At 36.1% G+C, this 16,581-nt stretch overlaps 1 protein-coding gene across 1 annotated transcript in view; it reads left to right on the forward strand.

Moving 5' to 3' along the window:
- Window positions 1-1,081: 1,081 nt before the first annotated feature.
- The window catches only part of LOC124298381 (uncharacterized), a 42,226-nt gene continuing 26,726 nt past the window's right edge, over window positions 1,082-16,581 (forward strand). The window contains exon 1 of the mRNA XM_046750301.1: window positions 1,082-1,414. Coding sequence (XP_046606257.1) covers window positions 1,360-1,414 — 55 coding nt within the window. The 5' untranslated portion in view covers window positions 1,082-1,359. The remainder of the gene's footprint in view (window positions 1,415-16,581) is intronic.

The following is a 16,581-nucleotide window of genomic DNA, read 5'->3' on the forward strand; positions in this document are numbered from 1 at the left end:
GAGGTTATATTTTATTTCGGAAAAGGTTTGAAATGTCTATAGTCTTGCAGAACTCAGTGCCATTGCAAATGACCTCTGTAAGAATTCTGTTTACAAATGACCGATGTTTCGACTAAGGTACGTAGAACATGAGAGATTGCTGCGAGAAACATTAGGGAAAAAAATCGTATTGAATCATATACATGATGTTTATTTCGTATGTAAGACTATACGTGTGTATACATGATATTTTTTGAATTTCTAGTAGGGTTATACATAGTACGGCATTGAAGTATTCGTTTAATATACCTATACATATGCATATGTCACAGTTTATTTCTGATATTATTTTCTCAATGAGACGATAATCGCTATTGCAAAAACGTGTCCTCTTTCAACCGAGTCCAAAGTTTCTCTGCTTGATAAGGTATAGTCTTACAACATGCCGCGGACTCGGAATTTTTTCACATAGTTAAAACTACGATCGTATAGTAAGACTTCGTAAATTACTTAAAAAAATAGAAAGCAGAATAAACGGAGGTCTGGCGTGTTCACTCGTCGAAACCACTATTTTCTTTTTCTAATCGTTACGGGGTGGGGGGTCATCGATGGTGTAAGTCTTGAATTTCGAGTAGATTCTGCATTAGCTTCAGTCGCCATCTTGAATTTATGAGGGAATTTGTTGTCATCAAATAACTCGCCCATTTTCAACTTTTTACTAACAATGGTCATAACTAAACATATCGGAAACTTAATTCTCTACAACTATTGTCGCAAAAATTTTTCGTCCATGATTGATATTTTCCAACTTAAACAATAAATTCAAGATGGTAGCCGAAGCCAGAAACTCTGGATGTAGTCGACCAATTAACTCCCCCCTCCCCAGCGATTAGAAAATGAAAATGGTAGTATCAAAAAGTGGCGATTTCACGTGTTCGTTTTTGCACAGTAACCGAGTCATATCTGCACGTACGCTCCTGGCACGACGGGGATGGTCTTTGACTTGGAGTGGGGAATCCCTGGACGGCGGTAACGGGGACGGGGGGGGGGGGGGGATACGGGAGTTGGTGGGGGAAGATACGGCACGCAGTGGTAGAGGGGAGAGCCGCAGTGTTGAACCGCGATCCGTAGAGCGCGGGTAGTTTTTGATTGCGTCATTGGCTCTGGCCATCGTCGAACTTGAATTTTCAAATTTAGGAATTAGAGGAAAGGACAAGTTTGGTACTGAGGACAGGGGGGAAGTCATGGGACAGACAGTGCCGGGGGATCATGAAGAATACTGAACTGTTCTCATGGTAAGAGATTGCCGGGTGAGACGAGAAGGATTGGAAAACACTAGCGAGAGGAGAAGAGTCGAGTTGCTGCCCAACCCTCGGGGAAATGGGGAAAAAAGGTGCTAAGAGGAAAACTCGGTGGAGGAGCCTGAGCATTGGCGGTATGTTACTTACATTCGTCTTTTATCGCCCGGCACAATTTTTCTCATCAATCGCCGCTTCTTAACTGATGATCAATGCTTATTACGTATTTAGTAGCTTACCCAACGCTCCCTCTACACTCGCCCAATGCAGAGTGTAACCTCTGTAACCTCTAACCGTACGTAAGTACAACGCGTAACCAATATCAGCATTGATCAATTGCCTTTTCGACAATCGGCAATTATTCTAGGACTCAGTTCTTGGGTTATTTGCCGCGGATTAGTAAATCTCAGAGGTTATCAGAAAAATTTAGAACACCTCGATGTTACGGAGAAGATTACTGTCATTGGTCTACCGGTGGAAATATCCGAAATCCATATTTGTCGGTTTATGAAAATTCAACCTCGCTCCTTTTTTACCATTATTTTACGATTTTTATGCTGGTTTCACCGTACCGAAAATGATCAGAAAACTTCTTTGGAAAAAATTATATCCTTGGAATATTTTGCAAGGAAAATTCACAGCTAAATGAGAATCTGCGTCGGAAAATTATTCAATTTTCAGCTAAAATATGGTATTTTATTGAAAAAATTCCAAGACCTCGTACTGCGAAAAGAAAATTATTACAATTTTCTGTGTACAACTCTCGTTTACTTCTGAATTTCGTTGTCAATGTGTTTGCAAAATTCGGCCTTTCTTACAGACGTTTGTAAGAACGTTTTTCGCAGCATTTTTTTCGTGAAACCACGTCAATACGGATACATGTAAAATTTCCGGAAGTCGAGCAACCGTCTAAAATCACGTCAATTTTCTAACCCTCGAAGAAAGTCTCGCGTATAAAAACCCACTGCATATTTCCCTGGTAATAATCAGTAACCATGCAATAAACGATCAATATTCAACATCGGGTGAAAACCGTGCAGTAATAAACGAATTGAAAACGAAATGTTTCCTCGGAGTTGGTTCCCAACCTCTGTGGCACGAGAAAAAGAAGAATTCCAGCTGATACAGCCGGCCGCGATCGATCGCGTGTGTAAGCTGAATAGTAGCGAGCGAATAGTTTCAGTAATGTTCATTAACGAGTTCCCAGTGGCTGACTATTATTTAGGAATCAAAACTGGAACGAGTTTCTTTTCTAAGTCAATTTTATGTGCCAATGACCAGAGACGTAAGTGACGTGAGAAACAAACGATACGTTGACCATAGACACATTAAATTTCAATAGAAAGAAAACGCGCTTCAGTTTTTATTACAAAAAAATAGTGAGATACCGGGAACCGATTAACGAACATTACGGTACGTACATACATACTTACACATACTTAGGTGTAGCTTTGAAAAAGTGACAAAAACAGAGTGGATCGAAATTACGGATGTAGGGAAAATATCAGCAGAGAACTGTACGTATTATTTGGGCCGCGTAGTAAAATCGACCCGTTCTCCTTTTCTTGTGATACCTGGTCTAAGAAGATATTCTTCTTGGCGCAGGCGGCGCGTTACAGCGAAAGGTTAATCGTGCGAATCTGCCGTTTGTTGTGATACACGTTTTTTTTTTATTTCCGCTTCGTTTCTGCTCCTTTGTATCAAACGTTTAGCATGCACACCTACAGAATTTCTAAGCGCGTCTATCGAGGATTGTAAGGGTAAACCCGAAAGCTTGACTTACCTTCCGGTTTTCTGATACCGCTGTCGAGCTTTAGTCTTCACCCCTGCAACTTGTTAGTCGTAAGTCGGAGGCATCGATCGGTTCGTTTTTTCCATACCTTCCGGCTGTTATCTCATACTCCTCATCGAAGGTGGGTATCTATAGACGTCGAGAACCGCGAGGAGCCCAAAAATCGCAAGTTCGTCGTACATTTCTAATTGTAAGCTCAACCTCGACACTCTGTCCTTAGCCTCCAATTTCAAATGGCGAGACCCTCGTGGCTCGGTGATATACAATATTTACTTGCAACAGAATGAAAATACTGTATTTGGGAAAAGGAAAAGAGATGTTCATTTTTCGACAGAAATAAATTCGTTTCATTAGTCACTTTTAATTAAAAGATTGACAATTTTTAGTTGTACTTTTTCAATTGCCGCACGTAAAAATTTATCTCTATTTAAACGAAGGAGTTATTCAATGTGTAAGATATTTATTCATTTCTCCGAGCGTGATGTCGAATGCTATACAAAAAAACACTGAAACTTGTTAGTTTAGCGCATGGAAAGTAAGTGAAAAAACGAACCGCACATACGAAGCATCAACCGCGTAACACCTGGTCTTTCTACTCGAGTTAGTAAAAGTGATTTAGGGGTCAATTTTTATTCTCAAAGGTAACGTACAAGAGAATCAAGTGTCAATAAAACGTAACATTATTTGCTTTGTTTTTTATCTCCTGAGGGTGACTTTTGTAATTTACAAGTAAAAGGTATTTAACCCCGAATGTAACATTTGAATTGAATTTAACCGTAGAATAATCAGTGGATAAATTGCATTTTAGTTTTGGTAGACTCAAAAGGAGAGTAAAAGTATACCTTTTTTCATTAACACAATAGTTAGTCTTGAGTATATCGTCATTGCAACTTAGAAAAATAATGTAATTATAATTTTATTACCGCTATAAATATTGAATGAAATGCTTGAAATGTATGTAAAATATACGGATCAAAGGCACGGGTATATATATATGCAAGTACACTGGTCACGTGCCGTAACCGTAACACATATGCACATCATATATGTATTTATGGATCAGCCAATTATGCGAACACGCTGATGAATCTAAAAATAAATACATGCGTATTATGTATGTTTCTTTTATGTATGTATGGGTTTCTGTGTTGCGTCCTGATCGCACGATATTGCATGCATTATATCGCGTATAATTTATTATTATAGAATCATTGCCGAACCGCAGTCTTATCGTATGTAATGATTATCTGATCGATGGGTTGGGTTCAGGAATAATTAGGTTACCAGTGTTGGCGACAACGAATCTCTTTCGTATCATAATCAGTTGGAAAAACCATGCGTGTAAGGCATACGAATCGGGGTTAATCGAATGGTTGCAGAATCGAATTAAAGCGATAATTATTAGCAGCGATGTAAAAATTTAAACGAAATATCTTTAGGATGGATGCATGCATAAGTATATCGAATTGTGTGTGCGTGTGTGTATCTATACATGTATACACAGGGTATCATATATCAGGGTAGCTCTTATTAGGGTCGTTTTTGAATTTTTATGCTCCCGGGGGCTTAAGGGAGCTTTCCAGTGTGACAGCCCGAAAAATCGTTGTTTTTCGCGATTTTTTTTTTTAAAGAAAAAATAATCTAATCGGTCTGGTTTTTTTTTTGTATATTAATTGGGTATTGAAGAATACAAAACAATTTTTTAAAGATCGATTTATTTATTAATCAATATCTATAAAAATGATGAAACAATTGTTGCAGAAAATGCACTTGGATGTGGTGTCCACGTTGGGGGTCACAATTTTGATCTGAAACAAAAAACACAAAAAGATTATTGATCGGTATATAATTGGCTTTCGTGCTATGGAGGCTTTTTTCTTTTTTTTTTCTTTTTGCAAAAATGGCGCCGGTTTGAACAAAAAGTATCGATTTTAGCATTTTTTTTGGCAGTTTTTTTTACAAAAAAATAGGAAGATGTCAAAAAAAAAAAAAAAAACAAAAGCTTCCATAGCACGATAAACAATGACGTTAAGAATATTGTGTAAAAAATTCAACTCGATAGCTTTAAAACTCTGCCCTCCAAGTTGGACACCGTTTTGAAAAATGCTGTTTCGAGAAAAACGCGTTCAAAGTTTCAAGTGAGGAAATTTCAGGTAAATCGTTTACTTACGGTCAACCAGCGATGCCAGGTCCGTACAATATCCCTTCTGCTTCTTCGAAAAGATCGTGCTCAATGGATTGTTCAGTACGACGAGCTGTCCTCGCCTCTTTGCCAGCCAGGTATGACCGGCGGTTTGCTTGGGTGATGCGCGCATTCTTGTACTTAGGGGCGAAATCTGCGGCGCTCGGCCCTACCGTGCATCCCATCGTCTCCAAAATTTTTGAAGTTGGGTCGTAACCTTCATTGAAGGTGCACACAGCACACTGCGTAGCGATTTCTACTATCTGCTTCCCGCAGAATTCGTGCTTTGGGGCTGGTTGCCACACGCAGTGATTGAAGCTCTCGTAATTTTTTTGAGTGTTCGCGCCCGTACATCGCTTTTTTTTTGAAAATTGAGTGCGACAAAAAAATAAGTCGCGCGACTAATTAACGGCAAATTATGCAATAGTCCGAAATCACATTTTCGACAATTGGCGAGCCAAGTTCATGTACGTGCAGGTAGGAACGAGACAATAGAAATAACGGTCGCACGGGCAGCTGTAGCGCTCCGTTGCCTTCTTCCAAGAAATGCTTTACAGTAACCGAAATAATCTGAATTTCGGCATGAAAATTTCAGGAAATATTCGGAAGAGTGTATACTATTCGATGAAGCAAAAAAAAAAAAAAATCGATTTTTCGAAAATTTCACACTGGAAAGCTCCCTTAAACGCTTTTAAATTGATCAAAAAAATTCTCCGAAAATTTAACTTTTTATATCCACTCCAAGTTAGTTTAAGCCCCTAGAAGCATAAAAATTGGAAAACAAGCCTATCGAGGACCACCCTTGTACATATTATAGATATAACGCGTAATAATAACGTTTCGTCGATTCACCCTGTTGCGAATTATGCTTGTACGGATAATAATTGAAACGTGTTATGCATTGATACATCGTATACATGAAATTATTATGTTTATCCCCTGTACATATATCATGACACTTCTCTTATGCGAACGGGCAGAGATCGCTGGTTTCTTTCAGCGTTATGTGTAGTAACGTTAGACGTTGAAAAAACAAACTACACGGATCGTCGTAATACACTGGAGCCCAAAGATCAAGATGAAATCCCTCCGCAGCTTATGTAACTGCAGCATTATGATCAGGTTCGTTTAGGCGGTATATTATGTAATTTGTAATAATTATCCCGGCTCCTAGTAAATTTCTTATATATATATATATGTACGCACATATATCTACGCTACCTAATTCTTCTTCTCCCCTTTCCTTATTATTTCTCTTTGTCATTTGTCATGTATTATACTTCGTACGAGCTGTGTCTCTACTATATGTTATATCTTTAAATATTCGTATTGTACGTAATCGTTGAACCTGGAAAGCGTTCGTTGAACCTCTTTAACTGCAGTATGGAAATCAGTATGCAAGGTGTAATATGCAGTTTGTCTAATCGGTTTAGTCGTATCCTACGTAACACGAAAAGTAACGTCACATCGGAAATAAATTTACATACAAACGGAAAGAATACGGAAAAAAAAACCAACACTGGATTTGCGTGTCACGTTCCGCTAATTGTATAACAGAAAGCCATTTATTTCCCGCATCAATTTGAAACGACAAAAGATATGCGTGAATGAACGGTAACCATTTTATCTTTATTCTCATTATGTATTTATTTTTATTCTCATTTCATAACTTTCAGCACACAACGTGATTTTCACATTGTTCATCGATTATTAATTAATCCTTGTTAAAATTATTAAAATTCGTTCGTTCGTACATCACTTTATCAAATTTATCGTACCGAGATCGATTCGGAAAATGTTGTAATCCGAGGATGCACGCTTTATGGAATAATATACGGTCAGCTGCATGTTTTCATTCCATACAGTGTTCTTGTTTCATCGTTTCCTTCACTGATGTAATTAATGTATAAATTCGCTTGATTAGCGTTGAATTTTTCTTTTAAACTTTCTCGCTCCTAGGGAATCTATTACCATCGTTGGAAGGAGTATATTTGAACCATAATAACTCCACGTGTAATCTTTCTTATAATATAAAAAAAAAAATCCCGTTCATTCAAACTTGATGAAAATCCATGCGGTGATTTTAAATATATGCTTAAACCTTGAATTCACTTTTTAATTCTAGTACGAGAAGATTTTATTGAAATCAAACAAGAAGTAGAAAAATGATGGAAACAGATTTATCTTTAATTACAGAATAAAGAAAATTGACGTTAAAAAAATGTATGAAAATGATGTCATTTAACGCTGTGCTAGATTTTCTTAGCAGGTTGGTTGGCCAAAAAATGATATTATCTCAATTTATTGTGTTTTTTACGAGAGAAGAATACGAGAATTAAAAATATTGGAATCATAAAAAAAAGGTTACAGATCCTGATGTTTCATTCTCAATCACTTAAAAATGTTAAAAAATCTATTAAATTCGTTTGATTTTACTCTACGATGGTTCATTTTATTCGGATGATTTTTTTCTTCAAGTTCAATGAAACACTTTCTTTTTTTTTTTGACATTGCACTGATATTAATTACGTCCAACAAATGGCAATATCGAATTGATTAATGAAAGCAGAATAAATCATTTCCAATGACTTTCCAGAAAATATAATCCTCTACAGTGACATTATGGTGAAAAATTTTAACTCGAAATAAGCTAGGAATACGATAAATAAACCGTATAAATTATGATCAATCAGCACGAATTGTTGGATAAATCAGAAAGAACAGATTCGATCTACTACTAAACTCTGGATTTTCGGCGTGCGTTTACTAACGGAGTATTATTGATCGCCGGTCACCCTCACTTAACCGGAGCCGGCAATGCGCTGAATTTAATACAATTAATAAATTGTTGACAAGCTTATGGATCCGGTTTTTTTTTCCACGTAATGCGAGTTAGGAAAATTATTGTTACAAGCTGCGATTCTAGGTCGCTAAAAAAAAAAAAAATGAGTCCCGCTCTCCGTAATACGTTTTGATGAATGATGAGTACCTCTTCGTTAATAATTTATAATATTACCTCTTTTGTACATACATTAGTCATACATTATTGTGCTCGGCCAACTTTTACAACAAGATAGTATTCCATGGTTTTTGGGGACGCTGATTGCGAATCTGAAATCAGATTTCCAAAATTCAACATGATGGTTCTGATATGGCGGACGAAATATTCAAATTTGATCGAATCTGGTTAAAAAAAACTATGCAGGGGTTTTCAGGGTTGCTGATTGAATTCTCAAAATCTTATTTTAGGTTCGTAATCAGCGACTCCAAAAACATATAATTATGTAAAACACGTATATGTGTCACGGGATAACTTTTTCGGAATTGAATTGTTCCTTTAATTTTCACGATTTTTTCAACAAATTTGCTTCTGACAATAATAATTTACATTATATCGCAATAATTACTCTCGAGTATTGAAAACCCGTTACTGTACTACCATCAGAGTTGGTAAAAACCGCAATAAAATATCTTCTGTTCTCTAAATGTACAAAAAACTGGATTTAAAACAGGTGGTCAGAATACTTACCACCATGACTCAAAAGGTTAAAAGGTTACGAAACGTGCATTAACAAGGTTGATGAGCTGATAATGAATACTTTTTATTAATTTGATTCTACGGCAGTTGCGCACTTGGTATTTATCAAATTAAGGGGATGTCGAACGTCCGTCAAATAGAACAACAAATCCTATTTACAATTCTTTCTTTTGCTAGGCAATCAAATCTTCGCAAAGTTTTGGGAATTGATAGGAAATTGGCTGAGAAAAGTTCGTGATAAAACAAAGCGTCTCTGGGTAGAAATGTTGAAAATAATCTTCTAAATCCAATAAGTCATGGCAAAGTGTAATTGAACGCGTTAACTATATTTTTCACAATTTTGAAGCGATTTGAAACGAAAAATCGATGCCTCATCTCTCGTTTATAATTTGGTATTTCTTTCCTAGCATTTTTTGGAAAATCATCGTACAGCTTACGGATATATGTGCAATCACCTGGTATTGAAATTACTGAACAACCGTTTATATTCAACTCACCTGTATCCGTGTATCTTCGTTTCCTTATGAAACTCACAATAATACCTGTTTTTCAAAAAAAATTTCTGCAGTTCTATTAGATAGATCCTGTGTTAAAATGAGTATTTTTATATTCTATCTTTTGGATTATTTGGTTGATAACTTAATCTAAAGGTTCGCACATGCAAAGGTATACTCGTTAGTTTTAATATGTTTGAATTGTAATGTGTTCCATTTTCAATGATTTAGTGACGGTGCTACCCAACTGATCGTACTCAAACCTTCTTCTTCATCTAGCAAGAGTAAATTATAAATGACCAATACCGACGTCTTAGGAAAATTTGTTTAATCACGCATTTTCGATTTATTACGCAGCAGTTTATCATTCTTTTCGTGTGTAAATCGCATACGGTAATTCGGTTGAAAATCGTCATCCGGGCTCGTTGCCTCATATAATTATAGATGCAGCACAGAAATGATTTTAGCTAGGAAGCCGAGAATTCTCGAATAAACTAAAATTGTACGTATATTATGTTAGCTCCAGGAAAATAAACTTTAATAAAGAGCAGATACGTTTTAAGTTGAAAAATTATAGACACGCGTATATCTATTATACGTGATAATTTTATTCCCGATTTCACCGCTGACACACCTTAAAAGCCATGCTGTTTGTAGGCGGATTGATTTCAGCTATATTACATAAATTAAACATATTATATTTTTTTCAAATTCAACTCTCTATCATACGTAATATATGACATATATAGACGACTTATATACATATAATACCTGCCCACAGGACTTATGGATTTCACGTGGTTCAGTTTATCTCAACAAAGTTTATCACAATTATGATAAGGTTTTAGGTTGAGCGGTATCACAAAAAACCGGCCTGCCGCATGCCGGTCGTTTCACGCTTCCCGTTATTTCGAAGCTCGGTTGGGCCAAACGCCGCTTTGCATTGCGGGACGGTAGTTAACTTTTAACAGATAAGAAAGTGACTGGAGCTCCAGGAGATTGAATAAGGTGTTGCGTACGTGTATATATATACATGTATATATATATGTATATGTATATATGTAGATTTCGGATCCGGAGACAAGGGTATATTTATTCCTTTCGTATTTATGCATAATATGTGTGTTCGCTTACCCATATACGGTGTATCTGCAGAGCTGGTAACAGTCCTTGTGTTTCAACAGATACGGGAAATAAACTTAAAATTCAAATTCAAATTCACGGGGTAACCAATTGGTGAATAGTCGTCGGTATTTGTAACCGTCATTGATTTCCGCGCCTTCTTAAATCCTGAGCACAACTTTACGTCGTGGTAAATTGGACTGTTGATGTAGTAACTCAAAGCATTTCTTCTTCAATCACATTGACGGGTGAGGCAAGTGTAACCAGTTATTGACACGCTTAGACCCAATTATTGGACCCTTTTATTTGATAAAATTATAAATTGACGGCACAAACTGTGAATTTCTTGATGTTTAAGAAATCAATTGCTAGACGGTTAAACGATACAAATTTATTTTTTTGGTAATTTTAAAACTAAGGATTGAACGGATACAATCAACAAAGGTCAATTATTGCGACAGAGTCGATAAGTGAGTGGTACACTTGAGTACCTTAGTAAATCCAACGGTAAATTTGTTTCCGTGTTGTATATATAATGTCACTGTTAATTTTCTTGGTCAATTATTGACGCGAATGAAAATTAATGGAAATAAATCGCAACTGAAACCGAGTCAATGTTTTAGATTTTTATAAACTAAAAGTTTTCTGCAATCAACTCGGTGTCTGTCATCTTTTTTTTTATTTCTTTCGCGTCGCCTTATAATCGCAATATTTGTACAAGGTGCTTTTTTTTTTCATCGCCCCAGACGAAAATTAGAAGAAATATGAAAGAAAAATTCATCCATAATTTGAAGCGTTTTGAAGGGGAAATGTAATGCTGATATGTGCGTTGATTTGTGGATTGCGCTACTTTCGTGAATTCAAAAGCGTAGAAAAATAAGTCCTATTTTTAAAAAATTTTCAAAAACAATTGCAAACTTTTTCTCAATTCTCAAAACGTGAAATACCCAACCATTTTCCGTCGAAATGAAGCGTCAATCCTCACGGTTTGAAAAAACTACGAATCGTGTTTTTGAGGTGATCAAGCGTCTCGCACAGACCCGAAACGCCAAAAAGTATGAAACTTTAGGAATTAATGCCTTGTCACGGTAAAAAATGGCCAAGTACAAGCATATTCTGAAAATTTTGAAAATTAGTATTTTTTTTTCTTTTTTTTTTTTGTCTTCTCACCATTTGGATTTTCTTCACATCCGTTTTAAATCGGTAATAGTCGAAATACGTGTTCCATACCTAAAATCACGAAGTAATGAAAAAATCTCTAAAGTGGCGCAATTCGTAAAGCAACGCATATATCAGCATTGCCTTTCCCCTTCCCCTTTTTTCTTGTACCTCATCTAGTTTTCGAGATATTTGCCCTAAGGCGATTAAAAAAGACCTTTACATTGTTCCTACAATAGTTCGTCTACTAGTGATGTTGCTGGATATAAGTACTCCTGGCTATTTTGTTGTACGTATACATATACGTATTTATAGGTATACCCGTATTACGAATCGATGTGCAAAGGGCATGTATCTGTGTATAAAGAAAACTTTTCTTGCATATAAATATCACTGTGTGTTCGTACACTGAACTCATGTTGTGTACACGTGATTGGAAAGTTTTTCACGCTCGAGAGTGTTGGTATAGAGTACAGATTACTGTCGATCAATTTCCTCGTGCACAAACGTAGCTTTGTGTAGATGGTTGACAATAACTATCTGTTTTCATGTAATTAGAATAAAGCGAATGTAATATTTAAAAAAATAATTAATTACTGACCAAATTTGTTCGTCAAATAATTCTCGAATAATCCTAATCCAATATCAGAATGACTGTACTGCGAGAAATTTTTAGTTCCGGTTACCGCTCGGTCCTTGATTATTTTCATTTTTTTACCACAATCGAAAAATATAGTTCCAGGTACAAAATAAAAATTAGTTTTCTAGCTGATACCGGAAAGTCTAGTATCAGTTACTATTCTTTCTCATTACGATCACTGTTACTAGATTTTCTTGTAACTGTTGCGAAAATTTAATGCTTGTGCAACAATAAATTGACGTTGAAGCCTTATTTAACTAAAAAAGTATAGTAAACCTACAATTACCAAATAAGGATCGACAATAGCGCAAAAAGGTTACGTCTACCTCGTTTTTCGTAATTCAGACAGTTTTTTTTAACGATAACCTGTTTTACTGAATTTTTCTAGTTGCTATGTCAAATGTAATTTTTCTCAGTGTATCTGATTGCCCGGAAAAACAATTTGACACATTTTTGCATCTGGGATTCCGGGTGAAATTTTTTATTCACTTGAACAGGAAATTCTTTATTTTCTTAGGAAGATAAAATTAGAATTATGTTCGTTGAGTAATAACAGCATTGAGGACGTTAATAAAAAGTATGTGGTGACCCGTAGGGCGATAATTCTAGTAATACTAATGCTGCTGTGAAATTGATTGATTCGTATATTAAATTGAATCAATCTAAAGCTAAAATCTTGGTCTGCTAGGTGATTACCGCACAGTAGTAGAGAGTTAGAAGAGATGTTGGTAAAACACGTTTTGAAACTGTAAAAATATCTTTTTTTAAATTTTGTTCCGAATTCGTTGATAACACAGTGAGATTTTGAAAATATAATTTGTTGCCTTCACTATTAGACAGTGTATAAGGTAAGTTTTTTTTTCTCCCCCTTTTTAACCGACGACTCTGCAGTTGACATTTACATAATTACATTCCTTCTATAACATTGATTATATATATATATATATTTATAGTTCATGTACGTAAACACATCTCTGACGATACCGAGAATTATTAGTTGAAAGAATTGGGTTATTTCTCAATACCTACGATCGCTAACTGACCGTAAATAATCCTAAGCTTATCATACAGCTGTCTGCAGTACACACGCAATAAATCTTTCATTCCGAGCAATCGTCTACGGTCTAATCAATCCCATGAGTCTGAAACATTATTTTTATCACACGTGAATGTAAAGTGGCGCTTTGCGTAGCAGTTTAGCGGGACGAAAGTGGCTGATTTCATCTCAGTGTTGTAAATATAGGTCCGCGCATGTGCGGTCAACGGTTGCTTTACTTTTCGTCCCTAGGGAGAAAAAATTAGCCACTCGCGTCCCGCTAATCAGCCATGCAAAGCTCCACCAATTTTTATAAACACTATCGTGTGCGACTCGGGCCAAAGTTGGTAATCGCAACTTCCGTCCCTTGTCATACAATATACTATAGTTCATTCTATGCGCGCGGTGTGTTTATTTATGTAGCAACATACCTGCATCCGATATCGCGGATATAGATTTTCGATCTTATAACATATTCAAAGCGGAGAGCCTTCCTCTACGATTCCTCCCAGTGCGTTTATAACGTACAATGTCATATTCATGCAGTAAGATTCTTAGGATTGGATTTGTCGACAAGTCGTGATAAAAAAAAAAAATTTCTGCCGATGAATTTAGAGAACTGATTTCACAAATTCCAGTGTAATTTAGGATGAAAATCAACTTCGAATTTGACAACGATGTCTAGATATAATTTTAAGAAACTCTTACGGCGGTAATAATTATGATTATAAAGTGCGGCTGGTCTCTTTGCAAACTTTAAGAAAAATTCATTATTACTTTAATAGAATTTCTGCAAACTAACTTTAACGGCAGTATTTTTTTTGGATTTAGAAGCATGGAACGACTAAGCAAACTGATTAACCTCTAGACGGCCGGCAACATAGTAGTGTTGCCATGATTCGAACATATCCGGGGAACATTGGGGGATGATTATATGGAAGTATCCCACCAAAGTAGGCATGTATCAACGAAAAAAAATACCGGCCGCCAGCAGGTTAAAGTGAATGTCCGATGACATATTATCGAAAACTCTCGGATGCGGTTACGGTTCATGACCTTTTATCATATTATAACGATGAATTTTTAAAAAAATTCTTTGTTCTCCAACCGTATGAAATACAGTAAGTAATAGTAATATGTAGAGCATCAGGAGACTCATATTTCGCGAATTAAACTTCTTCAAGGCAAAATAATGATTTTTCTTTTGACGTGTTCTTACCTTAACGTTACTAATTTCAACTTACAATTAGTATTCTTGGAGTCTCTGTTCTTACGCTCGTTCCATCTGAAAATCAGCATCCTGACATTCACTCTTAGCACATCGATAATTTTCATGCAGAATTTGTAATCCTCAACGTGCGGTTGATAAATATACATATATACATATATATGTATAGACTGTCTTGAAAAGGTGAAAAAAATATTTCATTATGAGGAAATGAACTGCCAAGTCAAATTTAGTCAACGTTGCTCATTTCAATGGCTAATTGAGGAAAAGAGAATATAATTTGATGACTTAGATGACGCAGGATTAGATTCTCGTTTAACCAGTTGTTCGAAGGTATTTTACGCGATACCTGCGCGTACAGCTTTAGGTCGATTCAAACCAGTTTCAATTACGTTAATTAGTCGGTCCATCCTGGCAGCTCCGGTCTATTTTCTCGGCTGTAGTTACACACGTACCTACATGCGTTACAAGCGTCGTAGTCCAGTGTCCACGCAACTAACCAACGCACGACTCATCGAAAACACTCTCCAGCCCTCAACCTCGTTCTCTTTTATTCTTGTTCTTATTGATCCCGTTGTTATCTCGTGTACCCGACTACCCCATGGTTCAATCCCACTTCTCCAAGAGACTGAAGTTCGTAACGTTAAAGTAACGAAACATCGGGGCGATATTCATTATCGTGTAATTTTAGAATAACTTCCAAGGAGTTGTCTTTACAAAATATGAGTATTTTTTGTTGGTTAATGTTTACTAAATTTTAGAAAATCTGAAAGTTGCGAAGAAACGATTTTTCTTAAACATTCATCGTTACAGCAACGTTACTAATTTCAACCTCATCACACTAATCCGTTAATATTTTTATCACATTTTCGTTTTCATTTTCTCTTCTCTCCCTCTCTCTCTCTCTCTGTATCCCTATCGGCATTCTCACATGTCTTTACAAAACAAGGCTCTCGAGTTATCGCACACGAGGTATAATGTTATACGATAAAAAAACGTGGTGGTTGTCTTCTCTCAGTATCCGTAGCGGTAAGAAGAAACGAGAATAAAAAGTGTCGAAATAATTCACCTTACGTATGTATAATATATGTTATGCGTATTCGTACGTATTTAACGAATAATAATAGTAACGAAATAACCTGGAGAGTCTAAAGGACAACGATGTGCACATTATTAACCGAGACGTGAAGGAATAAAAAAACGTGGCATTCTTCGTTTTTACTCAGCATTGGGGAGGTCGACATGCAGTTGTAGTCGTCCATCATGCCGTACATAAAACTTTGCATAGAGAGTCTATGTAAGAAATACTTGAAGTCATTTTATTTCAGTCTTGGATACAAACACAACAAACGAACAAACTATAATTAACGGGGCAGGATCTCCTACTCTCTTCATCATCCGTGAACAGCGATCAAACGAATTCAACGTTTCGTTGCCGTACCGTGCCGTTTCACGCCTCTAAATTAATATCACAAGTTCCTTCAAAGTTTCAACAGTTTTTGTGCCGGCAGTTTAACGTTATGCATACTTCGTACGAGAACACATAAAATTCAATTATTAATCCAAACTCTTAACCAACCACATTTTTCACTGCATCATGTATACTATATCTATGGCATAAACTTATATATATATATAATATACCTGCTTTGAACGGATGTTTGTCTTGTATAAGGTCGTAAAAGTGTCGTCACAACAGCAAAAATTATGAAATATGAGGTTGAAAAGTGCGCCCTGTGATAAGGAGACCAATGTGAGTTAATTTCGACAAATGGGGCAAGTACAGATTCACTTATAACTGTTGGTAAAAAGGTAATCAGTGACCAAATCGGGCTTCAAGTTTTACGGAGCTCACAGTTTCGTTTAATGACCATCAATCGTTGACGACATGTTGCACAAATTTCAAGTCTATTTTCTCATTTGTCAAAATTAACTCGTATAGACATACTGCAGAGAAAAAATTTACCGACTTTATCAAGCCTGGTAAAAGAAATGTTTTGATGATTCAAAGAAACATCTCATTCGGATCTAGACAAGAATTTGAGTCATACGGTGAAATCTCATTCATGTGAATTAACTAAACATTTCGTGAGCTACAATTCGATGGTTGTATT

The sequence above is a fragment of the Neodiprion virginianus genome, chromosome 1, assembly GCF_021901495.1.
Source record: "Neodiprion virginianus isolate iyNeoVirg1 chromosome 1, iyNeoVirg1.1, whole genome shotgun sequence".
NCBI lineage: Eukaryota > Metazoa > Arthropoda > Insecta > Hymenoptera > Diprionidae > Neodiprion > Neodiprion virginianus.